Below are 24,042 nucleotides of genomic sequence, written 5' to 3'. Positions count from 1 at the left end.
GGAACTTCAAAGCTGTTTAGACTGTACAGACTGGAGTGTCTTTGAAAATTCAGCTGGCAGCCTGGATGAATATACGGACACTGTCACATCCTATATCAGTTTCTGTGAAGAGGTTTGTGTACCAACAAAATCATTTCACACATTCAACAACAACAAGCCGTGGTTCACTGCTAAACTTAAGCAGCTTCGCCAAGCTAAGGAGGACGCATATCAGAGCGGGGACAGGGCCCTGTATAATCGAGCTAGAAACCAGCTGACTAAAGAAATTAACATTGCAAAGAGGATCTATGCAGCAAAGTTGGAAAATAAGTTTAGCGCAAACGACTCCAAATCAGTCTGGCATGCATTCCAATCGCTGACTAATTACAAGCGACGATCCCCCCAAGCTGAGAACAATAGCACACTAGCCAACGACTTGAATACCTTCTACTGCAGATTTGAAAAGGACAGTTTCACACCACACACCCACCCGGCCGCACCCGCGACCACAATCACACCTCTGACCTCTGCGTTAACCATCCATGAACAGGATGTGAGAAGCATCTTCAAACAACAAAAGATTAACAAAGCGGCAGGCCCGGACCACGTGTCCCCATCCTGCCTCAAAGTCTGCGCGGACCAGCTCGCTCCAGCCTTCACTCAGATCTTCAACAGATCTCTGGAAATGTGTGAAGTTCCATCCTGTTTCAAACGCTCCACCATCATTCCAGTCCCCAAGAAACCTGCAATCTCGGGTCTGAATGACTACTGGCCTGTCGCTTTGACATCTGTGGTCATGAAGTCCTCTGAACGTCTCGTGCTGGACCACCTCAAGAGTGTCACAGGTCCCCTGCTGGACCCCCTGCAGTTTGCCTACCAAGCGAACAGATCTGCGGATGATGCAGTCAACATGGGACTGCACTTCATCCTAGAACACCTCGACAGTGCAGGGACCTACGCGAGGATCCTGTTCGTGGACTTCAGCTCAGCGTTCAACACCATCATCCCTGAACTCCTTTCATCCAAGCTTCTCCAGCTCAGCGTCTCACCTGTCTTCTGCCAGTGGATTTACAGCTTTCTGACGGGCAGGACACAGCAGGTCAGGCTGGGGGAGGCCACCTCATCCACACGCAGCATCAGCACTAGGGCGCCCCAAGGTTGTGTCCTCTCTCCGCTGCTCTTCTCTCTCTACACGAACGACTGCACCTCAGCGAACCCGACTGTCAAACTCCTGAAGTTTCCAGATGACACCACTGTCATCGCCCTCATCAAGGACGGTGACGAGTCTGCATATCGACAGGAAGCGGAGCGGCTGGAGCTGTGGTGCGGCCGACACAATCAGGAGGAATCCTTCGCCACAGCTGCCCCTCACGTTGTCCAGCTGCCTTGTGTCAACAGTCGAGACCTTCAAGTTCCTGGGAATTACAATCTCTCAGGACCTGAAGTGGGCGACCAACATCAACTCCGTCCTCAAAAAGGCCCAGCAGAGGATGTACTTCAGGCGGCTTCTGAGAAAGCACGGCCTGCCATCGGAGCTGCTGAGACAGTTCTACACAGCGGTCATCGAATCAGTCCTGTGTTCTTCCATCACAGTCTGGTTTGGTGCTGCTACAAAAAAGGACAAACTCCGACTGCAACGGACAATCAAAACTGCTGAAAGGATTGTGGGTACCCCCCTACCCACCATTGAGGACTTGCACGCTGCCAGAACTAAGACAAGGGCGTGCAAAATCCTCTCTGACCCTCCGCACCCCGGTCACCGGCTCTTCCAGCTCCTTCCCTCAGGTAGGCGCTACCGATCAATGCAAACTAGAACTAGTAGACATTCCAACAGCTTCTTCCCTCTTGCGATCAACTTCTTAAACACCTGACCTACAATTCCATTACAACATGCTGGCAATTTTTTGACTTGAGTTCGTTGTCACATTTCTGTGGGGCCAATTATGCATTACTCGTGCACTCACTGTAGTTGTCTCGCCATGCTGCACTATTTGCATATACTGGCCACTCATGCCAGAGTAGCATCTGCTCCATTTGCACAGTGATTGAGGAGTATCTGTAAACCGCATACACTCCTTGAAGTCTCAGCGCCCTTTGCACAATGGTCATTGCACCGGACTATTGCGATATTAGTCATTTGAACTGCTCTAAGTGCTACAGGACTCTGCATCTTTTTGCACAATTGTTCTTTGTCAATGTCTTTATGTCTCCAAAGTGTTCTGTAAATTGACTGTCTGTTGTACTAGAGCGGCTCCAACTACCGGAGACAAATTCCTTGTGTGTTTTGGACATACTTGGCAAATAAAGATGATTCTGATTCTGATCATTTAGGGGAGCCTTGAAAATATTTTTTTAACCATCTGGAGCAGTGCCAGGCGCCAGAGCATGCTCAGTGTAAAACTTGGCAATCCCAGACCTGAGCAACAAGGGATAATCTCCCCACCACCGCAAAAGACATTTCCAGATTTGCTAAAGGGCGAAATTTTAGGATGATCCTGAAATGTACTATAACCTTGAGGTCAAATTAATTTGACAAACTTCACTTGTATGCCTTTCTGAGACTTAACAGTCTCCCTCTATGTCTGTTGCAAGCTGCTGATGACACTGTGACTCCAAACCCAGTGGCCACTTCTCTGAGAACATCCTTTTTGAAGCCTTATAATGCCTACTTTTGATCAATTGTCAGGTGTCATCTTGGTCTCATGATTTCAAAATGTGAACAATATGATGAAGAGGACTTTAAATACCAATTTGAAATGAACCGGGAAATGTGTTGGTCCATTCATGGACAAAATCCCTTTTATGAATGTTGCTGTTGAGCTCCTTCTGAAGAGAATAGAAAGTTGTGCAATAAGTACTGAAATGTGAACAGTTGGCTAGCCGAGTGACAGCTACCATGTAAGGCCTAAAGCCTGCTACACACGTGAAGGTAATCTGGCTGTTTTTGTCCTGATTTTGTCCCTTCTTGACCTAGGATGACAAACGGCAGACTATTTTATGTCTGATTAAAATAATCCTATAAAGTTATCCTGTGGTCTGAGGTGTGTTAAGAGTGAATTTGTCGCAATAACAGGGTCAGAAATGGGTTGGGGCCGACAAGCTTCAAAAAATTTTCTCACCTCCGGTCCTTTCGGCAACACAGGAAAATCTGGTAGTCTTTCTTCTTCTTCGTCGTTTTTGTTAGATCACATTTGATCACGTGAGATTTCTGTCTTGGAGGACTTGATTGATTTGAGACTGATGGTGGAACCGAATCTTTATGTGCGGTGTTCTGCGTTGAGAGTATTGGAGCAGGGCGACCAAAACTGTTAAATGCCACATTGTTTTATATATATATATATATATATATTTTTTTTTTTTTTTTTTTGTGGTCTGTCTGTAATTGATAAACAATTTTTAAAAAAAATCTTTATGGTTTACCAGGCCTTATTCACTGAAAAATTCCACTTTTTACTGTTTTTGTGCACAGGTCAAAGAAACTAAAGTATTGCTTTGGCACCATTTTGTGGCATCTCGACGCCAAGGAACTATGTTGAAGTGAGTTGAGGAGCTTCATTTAGACAAAAAGTAGTGATTTGTTGCCCTCGTGATCTCTATTGGCAAGTATAAGCCTTTTTGGGGAGTGTCAATTACTTTAAACCAACCATTAAAAAGTCAATTTTTACCCCAGAACAAGGAAAATGTATATTTTAAAAACTATTCCTGCGTGTGTGAACATAGCCTTACAGCAGTGTTTCTCAACCTTTATTGAGCCAAGGCACATACTTTACAGATTATTAGAAAAATCTTACAGCACATCACCAACCAAAGGAATTCAGAAAAAGGATACTGCAACAATAATGATCTTTTCTCCTTTTTACTCAAATGTGATGACTTTGTGTGAAATCTGGACCCGTTTCATTGAACACAAATCTATTATTGTGTTGTATGAATTGCAACAGGTTTATTGAACCTTCTGCCAGCCGGTATAGGAGCATTTAATAGCTCTGATTGTCACTATACATCAGTGGCATAGATAGACGAACAAAGATACATTGTTCGTTGTAAATAAATTATAATTTTGGGATCAATAAAGTGTAACACCTCTGATAATGCAATTGGGAATCACTGCCCTAAAGGCTAGTTTAGTTTCAAAGGTGGATCCCCTATTGGGTTTCGTCTTCGGGCTCGTCTGCAGGTGCTTCTGGTTGAGGATACTGGAAGCGGGCCGGGTCGTACAGCTCATCGCGGGGGTCGTAGGGCATGGGGGGGTGGTAGTAGGGGAAGGGGATGCCCTTCTTCTGGATGGGTGGAGGAGGAAGTGCAGGCTCTTGTACAGGTTGCTCCTTCTCTTCTTCGGGTGGGGGTGGAGGAGGTCCCATAACTTCCCCCTTGAGGGGTCTGGGTGGGTGGTCGACGAGGCAGTCGGGGTCCCAGTACGGGTCGCAGTCGTACTCCATGCCCTTGAATGTGCGGATGGGGGCCGGCGGTGGAGATTTTTTGACCAGGACGGGTGGCGGCGCAAACTTTTTCGGAGGCGGCGGCCGGGGCGGCGAGGCCGGGGCGGGCGGCACCTTCTGAGGCGTGCAGTGGGGGTGGTAACGGGGGTCGCAGAGGACGGGCACGGCGCCGGCGGGCAGGTAGACGATGTGGGGTTTGCACAGGGGGTCCTTACTGTTGCACAGGTAGAGCACGTCTGCCTGGGAGATGGCGGGGGCGCGAAGAAGGGGAGGAGGCGAAGTGACGGGCAGCTCGGTGGCCTTGGGGACGCCCTTCATGGGCGGAGGAGGAAGGACCACCACCTTGCACTTCTTGTCTGTGGTTGGGTCACACGTGACCTGAGGGACCCCCAACTTGTTCTGGAAGTACGAGGCGTTGGGGCCGTACATGTGCTCCAACTGCCTCATCTGCTGGTACAACATCCTCAGCTTGTCGATTTCATACAGCTGAGGGACACACAATGCGAAATCAGTCTGCATTTTATTGCTGTCTTATTTTTTTAGTTTTATCACTTATTTTTCAATAGCAGTCATGATGCCAACACGGTGAGCGACTGGTTAGCGCATCTGCCTCACAGTTCTGAGGACCGGGGTTCAATCCCCGGCCCCGCCTGTGTGGAGTTTGCATGTTCTCCCCGTGCCTGCGTGGGTTTTCTCAGTTGTTGAACATACACACAACCGCATTACTAAAAGCTTTGTAACCATTTTTAGAGGAAGAGAAAAAAAAGTCCGTTACATGATGATATCATCAGGGTAATTCTCCTCTCTTCTTCTTTTTCTTTGTTTTCAGCCATAATGGAGTGCCACTGTAACTCAGATTATCAGAAAAAAAACCCGGAATATTTATTCATTCATTCATTCATCTTCCGTTCCGGTACTCCTCACTGGGCTCGCGGGCGTGCTGGAGCCCATCCTAGCTATCTTCGGGTGAGAGGCGGGGTACACCTTGAACCGGTTGCCAGCCAATCGCAGGCCACATAGAAACAATTATTCACACTCACATTCACACCTAAGGGCAATTTAGAGTCTCCAATCAACCTTTTTATTTCGGTTTCGGCATTTTTATTCGGTTCGGGCATCAAAACCGATTCTAATACATCGGAATACAAGGCTCCATGTAAACCCCCCTATTAGCATTGATTGTGTGTGTGTGTGTGTGTGTGTGTGTATGCGTTACCCCCTCGGTGTGTCCGATGCTGCTGTAGTAGCGGTAGTAGGCCTGGAAGTCCGGGTTGCCTCGGTACCATTTGGGGTCCACGTTCCTCTTGGGCCTGGAGTGGCTCAGGAAGTCGTTGGCCCTCTCCGGATCGATACTGATGTCACCGACAGGAACCATCCCTGTTCAGAGAGCGAGGAAGAAGATGAGGAGGAGGAAGAAGACTGCTTTGGTTGTGACCCAGTGATGATGTTGTACCTTCCTGCTGGATGGCACTCAACAAGGATTTGGCCTCCAGCAGGCCTGCAAGAGGGCACAAAATATTTTACATTCATAATTATTATTTTTTTTTAAATAATTGGAACACTTTAATGCAAATGAAACGATCATAACGTACCAGGAAGCCATGTTAGACAACTGAGTGCCCCCAATAAACAAAACGAGGAAATCATCTGGACCCCTGAAAACAAGTTTAAGTGATTAAAAAAGAAAATGTATCCATCCATCCATTTTCTACACCGCTTATCATCACTCGGGTCACGGGTGTGTCGGAGCCTATCCCAATATAAAAATACATACAAATTACCACAAAAAAATGTACAGATTAAGAACATCTTCTTTTCTTAAAAAAAAAAAATAACAATAATGGAGGATAACAAACATCAACTTTATACTTAAAAATTGTATCCATATTTTTCAATCATATCGGTAAATGAACAGCAACATTCTATTGGCTTAAAAATAATATATGTAGGTTAATATACACCCACCTTATCCTTTAAAAAAAAAATATGGCTTAATGAACTATTTTCTTTGAATAGATAATGTAAAAAAAATAAATAAAAGACAAAATAATGTATGTTAATAAACAAAATGTTCTTGAAAAAAAAATATCGTATCACTTGAAGCGCAGAAAACGACCTTTTCAATGCTCCGTTGTTTATGCATTAATTGAACAGATTATTGAGTTTGTAGTTTGTACAAGCATGATAACGCGCATGTTTAATGACAAACTAAATCAAGTACACCAAAGGTTTAGAAGCACTCACCGGTGTCAGGAAGCTGTCCTCACAGCTCTTACGGTCCCAGGCAGGTTAAATAGTGAGGCAGGGTCCCCCTAAACCTTTCACTGCTTTGCAATAGGATCCCTCCTTCGTTTGGTGGAGCAAATCCTGAAGCCCACCACTCTTTTTGTTCATACACTTTTTATGCGAGGAGCCTTTGGCGACAATTAAAAACAAAAAGCAGCCAGTAAAAGAGGACCGGGATGGAAAGGAGGCCATTAAAGCTGAGACCCCTGCTGGGAAATGTGCAACTGGGGAGGAAAATGCTGCCGACTCAAAAGAAAAAAACATTCTAAAAATCAAAGACGACGACCTCATGCTACTTTAATTTTATAGACGACGAGAGTCTGCGCAAAAAAAAGGTGCTTATTAGTTCTTGGTCATGTGGCAACACCTGCCTGTCTTACTGACCTCGTGAATGTTACTTCTCATTAGATGTTGATAGATGTGAAATATGTTTGGACATAGTAAAGCAAAGCAAATTGATTTATAGAACAAGTTGCACAAGGTGCTTTGCTAAACATATGTCTGTATCTTGGCAAATCATATGACAATGATTATGTATTCTGAGTACTTAATTTGACAAAAATTGTGGTTTCCCTCAGACGTTGGCATTTTGCCAAATATAGGATATGATTTTGATTTTGATGATGCACAGCTAAGGTACTGTCATCACCTTCAGTTGCAGAGGTCGGACTGTAGTATATATCGACTCTTGGTTGCCTGAAAGAAATCAAACAAACTGGGATTTTTTAAAAAAATGTTTAGTGCCATACTATTCAGTTGACGTCCGTCAAATCTATCAATCCCTCGTGAAAGATGAATAAATAACTATCAATAACATTGATTTATACTAACACGCAGATGCACTGGCACCCAAGCAAAAGCAGTACTTGGGTCTTCTATCAATCTGTGAATCTGACTTTCTGGTTGGTTTTTGCAGGAGGTAAAGCCTGGCACCATGGTTAGGGCCATCTTAAAAACGGGAGCTTGGCTCAGTCTTGCACAGTTGAATCGGGAAAAGTGCCGAGTGGAATAAAGGACCCCCCCCGTATGCCAAAATTAGAAATAAACATTGACTTAGACCAGCATTTATACCATTTCTGTTGCACTTAAGTTAAAAACGACAAAAAATTATTTCACTCTAGATCTAAATAGCTCAATTTGCCCATGCATGTTTCTTGACTGTCAGTCAGTCAGTGACACTCTTCATTGGGAATTCAAAATACTTGCACCAACAGAAAATTACAAAGTTTTTAACTGTTTCAAAAATACATTAAAAATGCATCACAGTATTTAATATTTTTTAATTATGGTGTCATATATTCATTTATCTGCCCTTTGATTGATGGCAGCATGGTGAACGTGTAGTTAGCACGTCTTGACTCACAGTTTTGAGGACCAGGGTTCAAATCCGGCCTCGGCTGTGTGGAGTTTGCATGTTGTCCCCGTGCCTGCGTGGGTTTTCTCTGGGTACGGCCGGTTAATTGAAGACTCTAAATTGCCCATAGATGTGAACGTGAGTGCAAATGAATGTTTGTTGGTTTATATGTAATTGGCTGGCAACCAGTCCAGGGTGTACCCCCCACCTCTCACCCGAAGATAGCTGGGATTGGCTCAAGCACGCCTGCGACTCTAGTGAGGATAAGCAGTACGTAAAATGGATTGGCCGGGAGAAGTCGTACGGTCTCTTATAGCTCCGTGTGTGTGTGTGTGTTTGGGGGGGTCCACTTTAAAGTATTGGTCAAGTACAGTACCTATGTAACTTCATAACAACCCCCTTCCCCCACAAAATTCTATCATGACAATCATATAACTAGCACACTGCTGTCTGCAAACAAAATCAAATAAAATGATCCTAATCCTAAAAGCCCACTAAGACATTTTCATATTCTACATTTAACATGTCAGGAGTTTGGAGAACTTACATTTGTGAGTTAAAAATAAATAAATAAGAGCAGTCTTTTGCATGTTATTGAAGAAAAAGTGCTGCAGGGGTATTTGAAGCAGACCCCTCAATGTATTGGAACTGGTAGCTGCAACAGTAATAACTCATGAACGCAACCTCTATCCGAGCAGTTTCCCCATTACTTGCACACAAAGTGTAACAACGAGCAAATAAATTTATTATAGCTATGGGTCACAACATGAGACTCAAAGTTAACATTGCATTACAATGTTACAACAATATACAGAAATGTTCAGTGAAGTGTTGGAACGTGGATCAAACTGGTCATTTCTGACATATTTATCAGTGGAATTCTGAAAAAGGGAACACTGAAGGCTGTTTAATAGACTGTTGAAGGAAAAGAAAATAAGTATCTGTGCAAGTCAATGAAGTCCTCCCCTCCTCCTCTCAGACGAACGTAATGCGGGTGCGAGCCTGGTTGATCTGCCACACATTGAGCTCCTCGTACTCCTCCAGGGCCTCCTGGAACATGGCGGGGGTGAAGCCCCGCGAGAAGCACCGCTGCTCGGCCTCCGACATGCGCACCACGCCGCCGGCGCCGCGCCCCGCCACGCCCTCCGTGACCAGCTCACGCACCAGGGAGAAGATGACGTCGGCAGGGCGCTGAGCCCTGCGGAAAAAATCGGAGGAAAAGCCGTTGGGACCTAAACAGACTGTTTAAAGGGCGACAGACTACTAAAAAAAAAAAAGTTTATGATATCGAAGTTTTGGGTAAAATTTCAGGATGAACCGAAAATGCACAATAACTTGCGTGAATTTAATTTGATGTTCTCTAGCTCCTAGTTAAGTAGATCAGTGCTGCTTGTATGAGGTGATTAAAAATAATAATAATAATAAATTAGTATTTTTTTTAATTCTTAAGAAATTCAAAGCCCTAAAAGACCAGAGCAACAAAGACACTTCTCTGGACGGCATGCTAGTTTCACTCTCAAGCACAAAGTAGAGGTTGAGCCATTTAATTCAAACTCTACACATGAACACGCTGCTCCCTCCATAAAACAACTTTACAGTTTTCCCCGGGACATGCAGCTTCTCTAACTGGTATGAGAGAAAGTCGTAAAAGATGTTTTCTTCTTTTTGTAGGTCAGCGGCCCCGCGGGCACCGGGGTATCTGCATTCATTAAAAGTTGGGCAGGGGCTGGTGTCAAACCTTGCGTTGCTGGACTTGTCGGTTTGCAGCGAATCCTTGGACATCTCCATCAGCCTCATGGCCTCGTTGACGTCCTCCTTCTCAACGCTCTCCATTAAGCGGAGGCGGGCCTGAACAGGGGAGAAGACGTTAGGGGGAAAAAATAAATAAATAAAAAAATTGAATGAAATTGGATTTTATTCCAAATAAACACAGTGGACCCTTTACAATTCTAAGCCTGCAAAATGGTCAGGAAACTGTGACATCAGCAGTTCACATGACCCAAGTAGATTTCATTACAGTTGCCATCGAAGGATGAACTCAACATGTGGTTTCTACTTTTTGTCACACTGAAATATTTTTTTACCAATACATGAGCTACATTTCACCCGCAACTTGTAATTTTATCTAGTTATTTAGTATTGCTCACGCGACCCATTTTAATTCGTTATTCGTCCCATGATTCTGTTCGACCAATCAGAGCCTGGAAGTCACGTGGAACATTTTCATTTGAAGATTGACTTCTTTGTTGTAGTGAGAATATTGATGAATAATAAGTTGACATTCCTATTAGCAACGTGACAAGTGGCTGCCATCTTCAAGGAATAAAATAAATACAAATGGAATGAGCACTTCATACAGCTCTAAAATCCCCCATAATGATGGCTATTTTTTAACTGAAACTTGTCAGCAAATCGGAGGAGGGGTTCCCAGAGTAGCACATGGCATGGTTGAGAATCATGAAGTTTATATATTTTTTTTTTAAACTCTAATTTGTAGGCATTTTTTGGACCAGATTTTATATAGGTGATATTTAACAAAAACTCTCATTCTGGAAAAGAGTTGACTAAAATCATTGTCCGTTTTACGTCATTTTTCACGATTACCAACTTCAAAAGATAATCCCAAAAGGCATCCCCCAGGAAAATAAGTACAATATTTCTGAATTTGAAGTTAGTTCATTCTGTGTTATGACATAAACCCTAACATTGCACCGTCGCTTAATACATTTAACATCAACATCAGTAAGCTAATTAGATAATTGTAGCCAGGTTTCCTAATTAATTTTTACTTTCCTTTCAGTAACGAGGAACAAAGCAGCAACAATGGCAACCGCGACAGAACAAATGGACCTAGATTACCAGATGATACGTTTAACGATACTGCAAAATCGATCGAGAAGGCGGCGGCGTAGATGGTATGTACAACACCAATTCCAATGAAGTTGGGACGTTGTGTTAAATAAATAAGACTGATTTGCAAATCATGTTCAACCTATATTTCATTGACTACACTACAAAGACACGATATTTAATGTTCAAACTGACCAACTTTGTTTTTAGCAAATAATCATGAATTTAGAATTTTATGGCTGCAACACGTTCGGAAAAAAGCTGGGACAGGTGGCAAAAGAGACTGCGAAAGTTGAGGAATGCTCATCAAAAACCTGTTTGGAACATCCCACAGGTGAACAGGCTAATTGGGAACAGGTGGGTGCCATGATTGGGTATAAAAGGAGCTTCCCTGAATTGCTCAGTCATTCACAAGTAAAGATGGGGCGAGGTTCACCTCTTTGTGAACAAGTGTGTGAGAAAATAGTCGAACAGTTTAAGGACAATGTTCCTCAACGTACAATTGCAAGGAATTTAGGGATTTCATCTTCTACGGTCCATATCATCATCAAAAGGGTCAGAGAATCTGGAGAAATCACTGCATGTAAGCGGCATGGCCGAAAACCATAATTGAAAGCCCCTGACTTTCGATCCATCAGGGGGCACTGCATCAAAAACCAACATCAATGTGTAAAGGATATCACCACATGGGCTCAGGAACACTTCAGAAAACCAATGTCAGTAAATACAGTTCGGCGCTACATTCGTAAGTGCAACTTGAAACTCTACTATGCAAAGCAAAAAGCCATTTATCAACAACACCCAGAAACGCCGCCGGCTTCTCTGGGCCCGAGCTCATCTAAGATGGACTGATGAAAAGTGGAAAAGTGTTCTGTGGTCTGACGAGTCCATATTTCAAATTGTTTTTGGAAATTGTGGACGTCGTGTCCTCCGGGCCAAAGAGGAAAAGAACCATCTGGATTGTTATGGACGCAAAGTGAAAAAGCCAGCATCTGTGATGGTATGGGGCAGTGTTAGTGCCAATGGCATGGGTAATTTACACAGCTGTGAAGGCACCATTAATGCTGAAAGGTACATACAGGTTTTGGAGAAACATATGCTGCCATCCAAGCGACGTCTTTTTCATGGACGCCCCTGCTTATTTCAGCAAGACAATGCCAAACCACATTCTGCACGTTACAACAGCGTGGCTTCGTAGTAAAAGAGTGCGGGTACCTGTCTCCCATTGAAAATGTGTGGCGCATTATGAAGCGTAAAAGACGACAACGGAGACCCCGGACTGTTGAACCGCTGAAGCTGTACATCAAGCAAGAATGGGAAAGAATTCCACCTACAAAGCTTCAACAATTAGTGTCCTCAGTTCCCAAACGTTGATTGAATGTTGTTAAAAGAAAAGGTCATGTAACAGTCGTAAACATGACCCTGTCCCAGCTTTTTTGGAACACGTTGCAGTCGTAAAATTCATAGTTAGTGATTATTTGCTAAAAACAAAGTTGATCAGTTTGAACATTAAATATCTCGTCTTTGTAGTGTATTCAATTAAATATAGGCTGAACATGATTTGCATATCATTTCATTCTGTTTTTATTTATGTTTAACATAACGTCCCAACTTCATTGGAATTGGGGTTGTAGAACCAAGGGGCACGCTGAGTACGTCATCACAGCATGTGACTAAAACAGACCAACCACGAGATGATCTCTGCGGCGTTTGACACGCAGCAACTATTTTTGTCGGCCGCGCAAGTATAAAGAGGCCTTTAATACCTATGCCCAGGAAGCCTAATGGAAGACGTGAGGTCATGTGACTTTCTTGTGTCGTTTGATTGGTGAACTAGACTTAAACGTCACCAGCGCTAAAATTGGATGACGCAAACAGCGCCCGATACGAAGTCTCGTGCACGAAATAGTTAATAAATAACCAATAATTGATCAATAAAAGTAGCGAACAACATTTAGATCATTGTAAAAGTACTGTGACTTAGCAGAAGCGGTGTAAGCTTTTTTTCCTGGTCTCGTCAACCCCTGTGACTTCGAGCGCACAGGCGGAACCTAAGGCCGTGATTTAGTCCGCTGCGGAGTAATAGTCACAATTACATCTGTGTGGATGTCTAGAATGGATCTAGTTGCCAGCATTCAAGGAGTACAAAACAGCCTATGACGTCAGTGGAAAAAGTCACCGGAGCTACACGATTTTTGTAAATTTCGAGTTCAAAACGGCGAATTTCGCCGAAAGGCAACTGATTTGCATGTATGCTATTTCATCATTTCGTCTGTTTGACATTCACACACTGATTTGTTAAAGAACAACGACAAAAAAGTTGTCACCAGTCACTTCACACTTGAGTACTTTCACCGAGTTCTCACTTAACACCTTTTACTCGAGTAACATTATTCTAAAGTAACATTGCTTGAGCTCTTTGGCTACTCTAACCACCTCTGGTTATACAGAATGTCTGATGTTGGTTGATTTAATTTTATACTTGTGGAAAGGTGTAAAAATGAGACAGACGCATAATAGAATGATTAACTTCTGCCTAAATATAAATGACACTTGAAGTGTTACTTATACCAATGCTTGTACTTGTGCAGTAAAATTATTTATGACGGCGACAGTTTGAGACGGGAACAAATGAACTTGACATTTCCAACTGTTTTGAAAATCGGAGCAAAAATCAGACACTGTCGTTTTTGTGACTGGAGATTCAACGTCTTGATGATGTCGGCAGCGCTGCGCCGGCACTGTCAGACCGAGACAAGTGCAATGCCCTCTGGGACGGCCGGCAATTGCCCAAGTCTCCGCCTCTCAACACCAGCTAGTCTCTCTGCACGTCCGTGCGGACCCAACAGAACGCCGTTATGATGTCATTTCCGAGCACGCTCAGTTTTGCATGGGTTTGCACAGCTGGCAGACGGGCTGACTGCCCACCCAGCAAAGCTGAACGTGCTCAAACCACCGCCGAAGTTCGTCTTGGGTTATGTGGTAAGTTGGGCACCTGGTGGACACACACGCAGCACACTGCCGCCCGTCTGCAGGAAGTGCTGGTTTTGCAGTAGGTGGATGACACTACCTGCACAAACAGCACTTTTCGCAGCCAGAGGCAAACCATAAGTGGAAACAACTTAAGGCATTATGACTTGGATTTGTATAACATTTCTCGTTTCCTTTTTTTTGGTCCAGCGTGGGAAGGAAGTGCTCACGGTGCAGTAGATTGGCTTTTTAATCACTACCTGCACTGTAAGCACTTTAGCTCACACTAAACAACTGATGAAACCCAGTGAAGAACTGTCAAGTTGCAGTTCCGTAATCATACAGCGGAACCTCCGTTCGTCACAGGGGGTACATTCCAGACCCACCCGCTATAGACGAAAATTCAGGAAAGCATAAATATATATATATATATATATATATTATTTGTACGCCTCTGACATGCTTTAAACACATTGTAAATCTATTTAGAGACGCAAAAACTACCGATACGAGAGGTCCTCTGAACACAACTGAGTTTTGTTCCTGTGGCGGTGACACGTTAAGCCAAATTTGTATGCAAGTCAGAATCAAACTATGCTAATGCAGTAGTAAAGTTATAAATACAGCAAATATTTTTTTGAAACACCTCGAGGCATTACTGAAACAAATTAAAAACAGTTCAGTACTAACTACGTGTTCATAGCCTCAATGTATATTGGGACTATCATAAATCAAGGAGAGGGAGAGAAGAAAAAAATAAAGCATAGGACCTCCTTTACATAATATTACACTAACAGTTCTCACCAGTGCAGTAGAGAGGCGGAGGATGGAGAGGAGGGTGCGGGCCGAAGTGAAGGTGGTGTCCTTGCTGACCCGCGCCTCTTTCCTCATCTCCACGTAGGCGGCGGTAATGTAGTCTGCGAGCGCCTCTGGCACAACTGGCTGCTTCTTCTTGCACGCGCCAATGTAACGTCTGGGGGATTTGAACATTGGGTAAAGACACAGATTAGACAGATGTCTTATCTCCAGAAACGTACAACAGCCCCACATGCGCACACCTTACATTTCGACATACGTAGACGCCCTCCTAAAAGAACATTTCTGCAACTTTTCAGATACAGGGAAAAAGAGATGGGTGGGGATTTACAAAAATAAAATAAAAATTGGTTTTCCAACTTCCCCAAAAATGGGAGATACTCGTGGCACCTATTAAAAACTAAAAATTGAGACTTAAAAGAAAATTGTGATGGAATTGTGGCACTTTTCCAAGCCCCAAAAATTATTGCACCATGCTGTCATTTTCAGAGTATAAAAAAATGACTGGTTTTTAGATTTCAAAAAATAAAAACAGAAATGCTTTGATTTGTTATTCAGACAGGAAGATAAGTAGTGGGGAAAAAACAGTGAGTTCAGTGAGTTTTTGGGAGATGCGCTTTTTGTTGGACAGCACGATGTACAACCCCACCTTCACACAGATACAGGTGCCTACACACACCTCATGAGCTTCATGTCGATGGGGGTGTAGTGCGTGGGGGGCTGGCGACAGTGCTGGTGGACGTAGGTGATGTGCTGGGCCAGGCGCAGGTCGGCGTCGGCGTCCGGCTTGTCCTGGATGAGCCAGAGCAGGTCGAAACGAGAGAGCAGCGCGGCTGGCAGCTGGATGTTCTGCTCGATGCTCTTCTTGGGGTTGTAGCGGCCGTACGCCGGGTTGGCGGCGGCCAGGATGGAGCAGCGGGCGTTCAGGGATGTCATGATGCCAGCCTGTTTTGTCGCTCAGGTGTTAAGACTTCCAAAAAATATGAAAACAAATGTAAAACCATAAAGTAAGAAAAGTTTACCTTGGCAATGGAGATGGTCTGTTGCTCCATCACCTCATGGATGGCCGTGCGGTCGGCGTCAGCCATCTTGTCAAACTCGTCAATGCAACAAACGCCCAGGTCAGCCAGCACGAGGGCGCCACCCTCCAGGGTCATCTCACCAGTTAGGGGGTCTCGCATTACAGCTGCTGTCAAGCCCACACCTGATGAGCCTCGGCCTGTCGTGTACTGGCCTGAAGAAGACAACGAGAGGCAGAAAGGTTTAATATAGAACAAAGCTACAATCAATTGCATTTGCAATGTGACAAACCGCGATTTAGTAATTACTAAGGCATGACGAGAAGTCAACACAGCACTATACCCAGTCGCACAATGGCGTCAAGCTCAACAGCGGCAGACTGCAGAAAGGGTTTGTATCAAAGAGGGGCAGCAAGTTAGTTGTGTGGATATATTTTGGTTGTAAAAAAGAAGATGCTGTGCAACATCAGGTATTGCGCAGAACCTACCTTGCTCCTTTTGCTACGTCACAGGGTAACGCTACGAACCTTTATTAACACTTAAAAAAAAACAACACAAACCCATGTACGACGGTTGCATTGCTAAAACACCAGTGAAGAGTGCTTCAACTGCAAGTAAGCAAAGTACCAGGAGACAGGCATCGCTGACCAATCTCCTTTTGAAGGTATTACTCATGAACAATAATTCAAGACAGCAAGGGTTTTATAACAACAACTGATGTGTGGTCTAGTCATACAGAAAGATTGTTGTGTGTAAAAAAAAATCCACTTTGTTCACATTGCACTGTTGAGAACAAAAAAGTAAAAAAGAAAAATTGCAAATCATTTTTATTTCTGCAAATCGTTCAGCCTTAATATAGATATGCAATACCTAGACACAAACGACTTCAATTGGGTTGTATACTCACTCCGAGGAGCCAGGCGATCGATGTAGGACAAGAGCTGGGACTTGGCTACTCCAGGATCACCCATTAAGCAGATGTTGATGTTACCTGAGTGGACATTGCACAACAAGTGTCAGGATATGACATTATACAATGAAATTTTGGGATAACCAGATGATGCTAAATGTTTTTAAAAAGTTGGGGGGAAATGGCAATCCTTTGCTTGGATTAAATATATGATAAAACACTGAAGCTCTAAAAAGGAGACTGTCCCAAAAACAAAACAAACAAACACAAAAAAATGTTTCCTCTTTACCCCCTTCCCCCCAAAATTGTCACTGCAACATGCAGCTTAAACATGTACACTGCACTTAAACAGAAAAATTAAAACTTAAATAATGATTAAATTTAAATGTACTACACAGACAAAACAACCAGTTATTAAAGATGAAATGTTAATGTAATCAACTTAAGTTGAATACAAATGAACTGTACAGGAAGTCCACGATCTACGAACGAGTTCCGTTTCTACGCTGGCGACGTTACACGATTTTCCGCACAAGTCGGATTTCACCGTTAAAGTCGAAATACTTCTGTTACAGGTATTGCCCCACGTGATTGTGACAGCAAGCTCAGTGTGTGTGGGCGTGTGCGTCGATGTGTGGGTGAGACGGGACTGCGAAGGAGGAAGGAGTGCGCGCCGGTGCGAGTGTGTACAGTAGCAAGTGTAGTGACGGCGACCGGGGAAGAGTAGCGATCAGCGGAGGACCCGTTGACGTTGAAAGTCCAGAGGAGCTAATAAAGCCATTAAAGCAGCAAATCGGTGCTTCGTGCCTTTTAATGTTGCCGCCACCCAGCTCAGCTGTGCAACGAGAGAAGGGAGTTAACCCCTGCGTCTCCCGACCACGGTCAGGTGACCGGAGCAGGAAAGGTTAACACTTTGTATAAAGAAACAAAAACATTCAAATAAAAAAAATAAGATGCTGTACTTACCATGACTGCAGAGAGTGTGAAAAAAGGAGGGCGAGAAAGGCAAAGATACTCCCGCCGCACAAACACAAACACACACTATGCACTAGCAAAGCATAAACACTATGGTGCTGGGACAAAATGGCGGACGAGGTACGGGCGTCGTAAATTCTAAACGTCGTAGGTCGAGGACTTCCTGTACTTATGCAGTGATTATTTAGCATAACACTTAACAATAGAAAAACATCCCGTGTGAGCATAAACACTGCCTAAAGCTGAGTGAGCAATCACCTCTGATCTTCATGCCTTTAGGGGTTTGCTGCACACCTCCGACCAACAGCAGGAGCAGAGCCTTCTTCACATCTCCGTGGCCGTAAATCTCAGGGGCGATCGATCCAGACAGTTTCTCATAGAACCCTTCCTCTACAAACGAAGATAAACAAAACACGTCTTGTTCTGTTGCCTTTCAAGCAAAGGCGTGGCATCACAGTGTGGACGCGACGCTCGTTACCGTTGATGCTGCGCAGCTCTTCTCCAGTCAGCTCCTCGTTTCCTAGCTCATCATCGTCGGCCTTAGTCATGAGCGTGATGGCGTGAGCTTCCATGAAAGTCTCGGACAGAAGACCCTAAAGACAAAATGTTAATTTGACAGGGATATAAATATAACCTTTGAGGAAAATATAACCCTTTTGATCAAAACTGTCCAAAGGGATAAATTAATCTTAGTAAGGTGTGTCCACTGTACCTGTGTAGCCTGTCTGAAGCCAGTGCGCAGAAGTGGCAGGAAGATTCCTGTGATGGCCACGTGGTCACCTGGTTGGGCGAGCCGTGTGTTTTCACCACGCGCATACACACACATACTTCTCGGGATGTTGCCAACAGGCACCTGGTCACTCTGTAGGCAGAAAGTGGAAATAATTGGCGAGACAACAGGGATGTCACATTTAAGACAGTCTTAGATGATCTTACGTGCTCCTGAATCCGAAGCTCCTGGAATTTAACAAACTTGGAGCCTCTCGTCTGCAGGTAGAGACGACCTCCGGATTTGTTGGTGACGCACTCTTGGCTGGGACACATGACGAGGGGCATGAAGGACGACGACTGGATCTGGAGGAAAACAAGACGATGAGAGGAGGGGCTAAAAGATTTGCGAGGGGCGGATCTTACCGGTTGATATGTCTCGGCGCCGCACTGGTCACACGTGTACGTGGCCACCGCCATCATGGGCTTGACCTCAGTAGCGCGGGTCACGATGCCCCGGACAGTCACCAGGTGCCCGATGCTGTCGGCCCGCACGTCGCGCACCACTTTGGGCTTTGCTGTGCTCGGGGGCTTGAAGTAGAGCTCGCTGTGTAGAGAACCATTGTTAATGGAACACAATAATTTACTGTAACTTAAAAAAAACACAAAAAACAAACAAACACATTTTTTTAGATATATTTTTTTAAGTTGACTGTCTGAAATGACTTAACACAATGGACCTTTCAAATTCAAACACCCTTTAAATTTACATTAGGAAAAAATAAGATATTTGGGAGAAAAATAGGCTTTACAATTCACAAATACTTGGTAGGTCGTGAGGATGAAGCGTCTTGGTTTTCCTCTGGCTTTTGTGGGTGAGTGACAGTAGTGAGACACTAATAAAACAATGTCTTAATGATAAGAAACACCGGCATTAATAATCCCGCTGCATCATAGTTAATGAATACATAATTTGCCATTTGTAAATTGTACTAAATGGTATACAACAGGAGTTAAAGATGTTTTTTGTGAGAGTCCTGTGCATGTTTCTCTTCGACAAACCAGACGGTTTAGCATGGTGTTAAGACGGGACATCATAGCCAGGCTCCAAAAATGATTTCTCTGTTTCCATTTCATTTGTACTTTTACCGTACACAAGGACACACTTGCATATTTTGAAAGTGACCAAGCTTCTGGTCTCATTTTTGGCTAAATATTTCCACACACCTGTGGCATAGCATGGCTGTACTGTACTGCCAAAGTGTTGGGATGTTGGCACATGTAGTGATGATGAATAAAGTACCATTATCGCATAGCTGTTGTGCATGATTGGACTTTACATTTTGGCAACGGAGATGGAGCTTCACTTTGCGCAGCTTTCGTTCCATGCCGCCAGTCCTGAGATACTGCTGGTATGAATCTTAAGACAAGCAGTTATCGTAATAGCTGAAGCTAGTGAGGCAAACTGCCATTCTCATCTGGCATTGGCTTTTTTGACTCTCTATCTCGCACATTAATTGTCATCATATTATACTTTAGACGTTCCACCGGATTAACTCTGAAACATACAATCTCCTCATGAGCTCCGCCGGGTACTGGTTTCGCGCATCACGTGTGTCCGCGGGGTCGCGTGATCTCTGTTCCATCATTAGCCGGTGCTCAATGTACACATCCAGAGAATCCTTGGCCACAATCTGGAGAAGACAATTGTATAAGTATGCAGCTTTTGAAGACACTTGAGCCAAACTTGCTCTGCTGGTTCCGCTCACGTCTCGTTCTTTGTACTCTGGCAACAGCTCGTGCACGGCGTCAGCAAAGAGGCCCGTGTAGCGTTTGGCGTTCTCACAGACACTCTCCACCAGCTCGGGGTCCTCCTCAGCCACGTCGTCCAGGTCCACAAAGAGAGACACTTGCTCTCTTTGAGCCAGCGCCACCTGGAGGTGCACAAATAATTGTCGACAAATGTTCATAAACACAGCGTCACATTTTTTTTAAATGAAAGAATTGTTTTTCAAACAACCACACCAAAAATTATTATTCTTCACATTATAAGCTGGTATTATACAATTAGAACTTTTATTATTTTTTGTTTTATTTCTGTATGTGGAAATCACTAAATTTCTTTCATCCTTTCAAAAAAAACGTGAAAATTCAAGTCTGTTAAAAGAACCTAGCGAACAGTTGGATCCTCCACATGTTAACATCAGCACACCATTTTTGTATTAAAAAGATCAAAGAAGAGATGTTCTACTCACCCTTCAATTTTTTTAATGTCCCATCAGAACTCTTCAATGCAATGCCATTAACTATTAATATATATTACTAAATGTACTCACAAGTTGCACGCCATATGTGAACACCTTCTTTCCATTGTCATCCTCAGAGTAAAACTCCTGCAGGAATCTCTTGCATTTATCTGTGAAAGAACATTTTGTTCTCATTACACAGCAAAACAGGCCACATTTGGAAGTCTCACACAGAGACGAAATGAAACATTGTTCTTAAAGATGTTGAGGAGCAGCAGCAGCGGGCCTCCACGTTGGGAGCTAATTTGTTGTTCTGCTACGACAAGGACCCCCCCTTTTTTTGTTGTTGTTGTTGTTGAGTAACATGGCATCCTGTCTTCTCGATGAGTCACTATCGCATTTTGTGCTTCTCAAAACTACCTCCGACGGCACAAAAGACGATTCCCAGTCACTGTGTCTTCTTTTCTCGCACGTTTCGCGGTTAAATAACAGTCATTAGGCTGAGAATCTGTTTCAGGATGACGATGACAATACACAACACACGCGCACTCACTTCGGGGTCCATGTTTTTTGGGGGGGGGCAAAAACACAGCCTGCACTTCTTCAAAGCGCTGCAAGTACAAACAAACCTTCGGTCCAGCGTCACAAGAGACCGTAAACGAGCACGGGGCCGGTAATGGAAAGGAGACGCTCACTTTGACGACATAGTTGGACTCGCGCAGCGTAGGTTTGGCGTTTCTGAGCTGGATGTTTTTGTAAACAAAGCAGCACATGGCTTGGGGTGGCTCTTCACCGCTGATATCAATGCGCGGTTGCTCCGCTCGGAAAAATAGTGCTGCTGTTGCTGTTTCCAAGGCAAAACAGCCACCAAGTTATTTGTTTTTAAATAAGAGCTCGCCAACGCTCCAATCACATTTATTACACCGGGCGTATACCAGTGAAGTCAAAACACTAGCTAAACGACTTTCTAGGTTACATTTCAAATATTTCCAAATTGTATTTAGGGTGTTTCGGCGTACTGAATTTTATACTATTGACCAGAAAACGTTATTCAAATTGAGTCTTTCGCCTTTCATCTCGATGAGTTAAACAGTAGTAAAATCGAATGAAATGCTAATTCAACAGTTGCTGTGCATAAATGGAAGGCAAGCATTTACTACAGGAAACTTGCTAACAAAAAAACAAAACAATCGATAACAGCGAACGTATATTTGCCATCTCGCGTGTGGCGAAACTGAAGAAAGGTAGAATTAAGGCAAGTTAAACGGTCCGAGTCGTAGTTTATAGCAAGTGACTGAAACGTGCTTGCTTGGACGCCTGCTCCCTTTGTTCGTGTGGCCTCATCCGGGTCACAGAGCAGTCACAACCCCCACTACTTCATTTACTGTGCTCGCTTAATGTTTGGACAACTTCCAAAAGGGACATTCGTTTCTATTTTGACCACGTATCCATTTTCCAATAAACTCTTTTTAAAAAAACAAATGTACGCGTACGCAGTACGCCAGAGGACCGACTACAGTTAGCTGCTATACCAAACACTAGTTTCCATCGTAATGTTTGCGGGAACTCCATTTTGTCTTGGAGTGTTAATATTGAGTTTTCAGAACTTAGGCCAACCTGTTGCAGCCCTGCTGCTTGCAAAGTGACTCCTACCTTTCTCCGCCGCGTAATCCTTGCGCGCCATGTCTACCGAGGAGATGACTTAGTTCAACGATCCCGGAGGTGGACGTTTCTGAACTTTCCAACTCAATTCGCCGTTTACTCCCGTTCTATACCACAGTGTTGAAAATCGCTGGTTGTCCTCTCGAGCTCGGCGCTGAGAAGTGGCGCGAGTGTGACATTGTCGTCGACCAATCGCGTTCCCCGGTTTTAGGGCGGAAGAGGTGGGGCTTCGCCGTGGCGGGAAAGCCGCTGGGCGACGCGGCGTCACGTGACCTGACTCGCTTCCTCCTTGTGCATGCGTTGCCAGTGGCGCGAAACAAGGTGCTTGGGTTTCATACACAGGAACAACCCCACAACAGTCACACGAAACAAAGCTTTATCACTATTTTTACACACTCATACAAATCATCACATTCCCGATAACATAAGGTTCAACCAGGGACGATTCTAGGATTAGAGGTTTAGGGGTGATGAGCATGCAAGATAAATTTCACTGTTTTGTATGTTTTCAGGCAATTTCATTCCCACATTTAAGAAAGAGAGCATAACAAGTCTGCGACTAAGCTATCAAATATGACAGGGTTTTTTTTTTTTTTAAATGTTTACCTACAGTAAAAGAGGAATGATTGTATTTATATAACAAACAGTGTAACACTACAAATCATGCAAGACTCCATTACTGAAAAAAAAAAAAAAAGCATGTCAAAGCCTGTTTAAAGTTTGCTGTACAACATTTGGACAAGCCAGTTAAATACTGGGAGAATATAGTCTGGTCTGATGAGAGCAAAATTGAACTGTTTGAATGCCATAATGCACACCACGTTTGGCAGAGAAATGGCAGTGTACATCACCCTAAAAACACCATACCAACAGTCAAGTTCGGAGGTGGGAACATGATGGTATGGGGGTGCTTTACCGTAAATGGAACTGGTAAACTTCACATTATTGAAGGAAGGATGAACGGGCAAATGTACCAAGACATTCTTGACAAAAATCTGCTGCCATCTATGAGGATGATGAAAATGAAACTATGGTGGACATTTCAGCAGGATAATGATGCAAAACATATTGCCAAGGAAACTCTGAATTGGTTTCAAAGAAAAAAAATAAAGCTGCTAGAATGGCCCAGCCAATCACCTGAATTGAATCCAAACAAAAATCTATGGAAATAATAGAAACTCAAGGTCCATAAAAGAAGCCCACAGAACCTTTAACATTTGAATACTGCTTGTGTGAAGGAATGGGCCAAAATCACACCAGAGCATTGCATGCGACTAGTTTCTCCATACAGGAGGAGTCTGGTAGCTGTCACTGCAAACGAAGGCTTTTGTATAAAGTATTAAATAAATATCAGTTGGCGTGTTCAAAACTTTTTCCCGTGTCATTTCACATTAGTATACACAACTTAATTGTTGATCTTATTTATTCCACTTTCTTTGTATGTATGCATTACTTGGGTTGTTCCCAACATCTGGTGAAATTTTCATGTCCATAGCACCTTTGTAAATATATTTGAGAAAAATGGTGACGTGTTAAATACTTATTTCAGCCGCCGTATATAACTGGAAGCAAAATTACAGTTACCAAATTCGGTTCCTCATCTCTCGATGCTTCATGTGCACACGAAACCACCTGCTGGCCAGGTGTACCATAATAGGCAGCTTGATCCACATAATGCAGGGGTCTCAAACTCATTTTAGTTGGTGGGCCACATTCAGCCCGCCTCTCGCCCGGAGATAGCTGGGATGGGCTCGAGCATACCCGCGACACTAGTGAGGATAAGCGGAACGGGAGATGAATGAATGTAGTGCAAAGGTATGCAATCAGA

At 43.7% G+C, this 24,042-nt stretch overlaps 2 protein-coding genes across 3 annotated transcripts; both read right to left on the bottom strand.

The window, feature by feature from the left end:
• Nucleotides 1-3,710: 3,710 nt before the first annotated feature.
• On the bottom strand, nucleotides 3,711-6,951 carry and3 (actinodin3). Its single transcript, XM_061787831.1, has 5 exons — nucleotides 6,663-6,951; nucleotides 6,011-6,073; nucleotides 5,872-5,916; nucleotides 5,635-5,795; nucleotides 3,711-4,904 (listed from the first exon to the last, which is right to left on the bottom strand). Exons 2-5 carry the CDS (start codon nucleotides 6,063-6,065, stop codon nucleotides 4,125-4,127), a joined length of 1,041 nt encoding a protein of 346 aa, XP_061643815.1. The 5' UTR covers nucleotides 6,066-6,073; nucleotides 6,663-6,951; the 3' UTR covers nucleotides 3,711-4,124.
• Nucleotides 6,952-8,782: 1,831 nt separating this feature from the next.
• mcm7 (minichromosome maintenance complex component 7) lies at nucleotides 8,783-22,405 on the bottom strand. Of its 2 annotated transcripts, XM_061788139.1 has the most exons (15): nucleotides 22,206-22,405; nucleotides 20,643-20,722; nucleotides 20,076-20,240; nucleotides 19,876-20,000; nucleotides 18,733-18,913; nucleotides 18,535-18,672; nucleotides 18,311-18,460; nucleotides 18,077-18,191; nucleotides 17,857-17,988; nucleotides 16,621-16,704; nucleotides 15,717-15,928; nucleotides 15,374-15,639; nucleotides 14,683-14,851; nucleotides 9,797-9,906; nucleotides 8,783-9,256 (listed from the first exon to the last, which is right to left on the bottom strand). In XM_061788139.1, the coding sequence occupies exons 1-15, from the start codon at nucleotides 22,234-22,236 to the stop codon at nucleotides 9,034-9,036; spliced, it is 2,181 nt and encodes a 726-aa protein (XP_061644123.1). In that variant the 5' UTR covers nucleotides 22,237-22,405; the 3' UTR covers nucleotides 8,783-9,033. The 2 variants fall into 2 exon arrangements, with proteins under 2 accessions (XP_061644123.1, XP_061644125.1); XM_061788141.1 differs by lacking the exon at nucleotides 22,206-22,405 and having other exon boundaries at nucleotides 20,562-20,694.
• Between the last annotated feature and the right edge of the window lie 1,637 nt (nucleotides 22,406-24,042).

The sequence above is a fragment of the Phyllopteryx taeniolatus genome, chromosome 10, assembly GCF_024500385.1.
Source record: "Phyllopteryx taeniolatus isolate TA_2022b chromosome 10, UOR_Ptae_1.2, whole genome shotgun sequence".
NCBI classification, from domain to species: domain Eukaryota; kingdom Metazoa; phylum Chordata; class Actinopteri; order Syngnathiformes; family Syngnathidae; genus Phyllopteryx; species Phyllopteryx taeniolatus.
Note: the sequence above shows the minus strand (reverse complement) of the source record. Positions and strands in the feature narration are given on the sequence as shown.

What these genes read in the sequence shown, in the direction of transcription:
- and3 (XM_061787831.1), bottom strand. Translation starts at nt 6,065, where the DNA reads ATGATTTCCTCGTTTTGTTTATTGGGGGCACTCAGTTGTCTAACATGG. An exon ending in GAGTGCCATCCAGCAGGAAG is followed by an intron (nt 5,796 to 5,871) that starts GTACAACATCAT and finishes CTCTCTGAACAG; the next exon opens with GGATGGTTCCTGTCGGTGAC. An exon ending in GCATCGGACACACCGAGGGG is followed by an intron (nt 4,905 to 5,634) that starts GTAACGCATACA and finishes TGTGTCCCTCAG; the next exon opens with CTGTATGAAATCGACAAGCT.
- mcm7 (XM_061788139.1), bottom strand. Translation starts at nt 22,236, where the DNA reads ATGGCGCGCAAGGATTACGCGGCGGAGAAAG. An exon ending in TCACATATGGCGTGCAACTT is followed by an intron (nt 20,241 to 20,642) that starts GTGAGTACATTT and finishes GTGCACCTCCAG; the next exon opens with GTGGCGCTGGCTCAAAGAGA. An exon ending in GCGCCGAGACATATCAACCG is followed by an intron (nt 18,673 to 18,732) that starts GTAAGATCCGCC and finishes GTTTTCCTCCAG; the next exon opens with ATCCAGTCGTCGTCCTTCAT.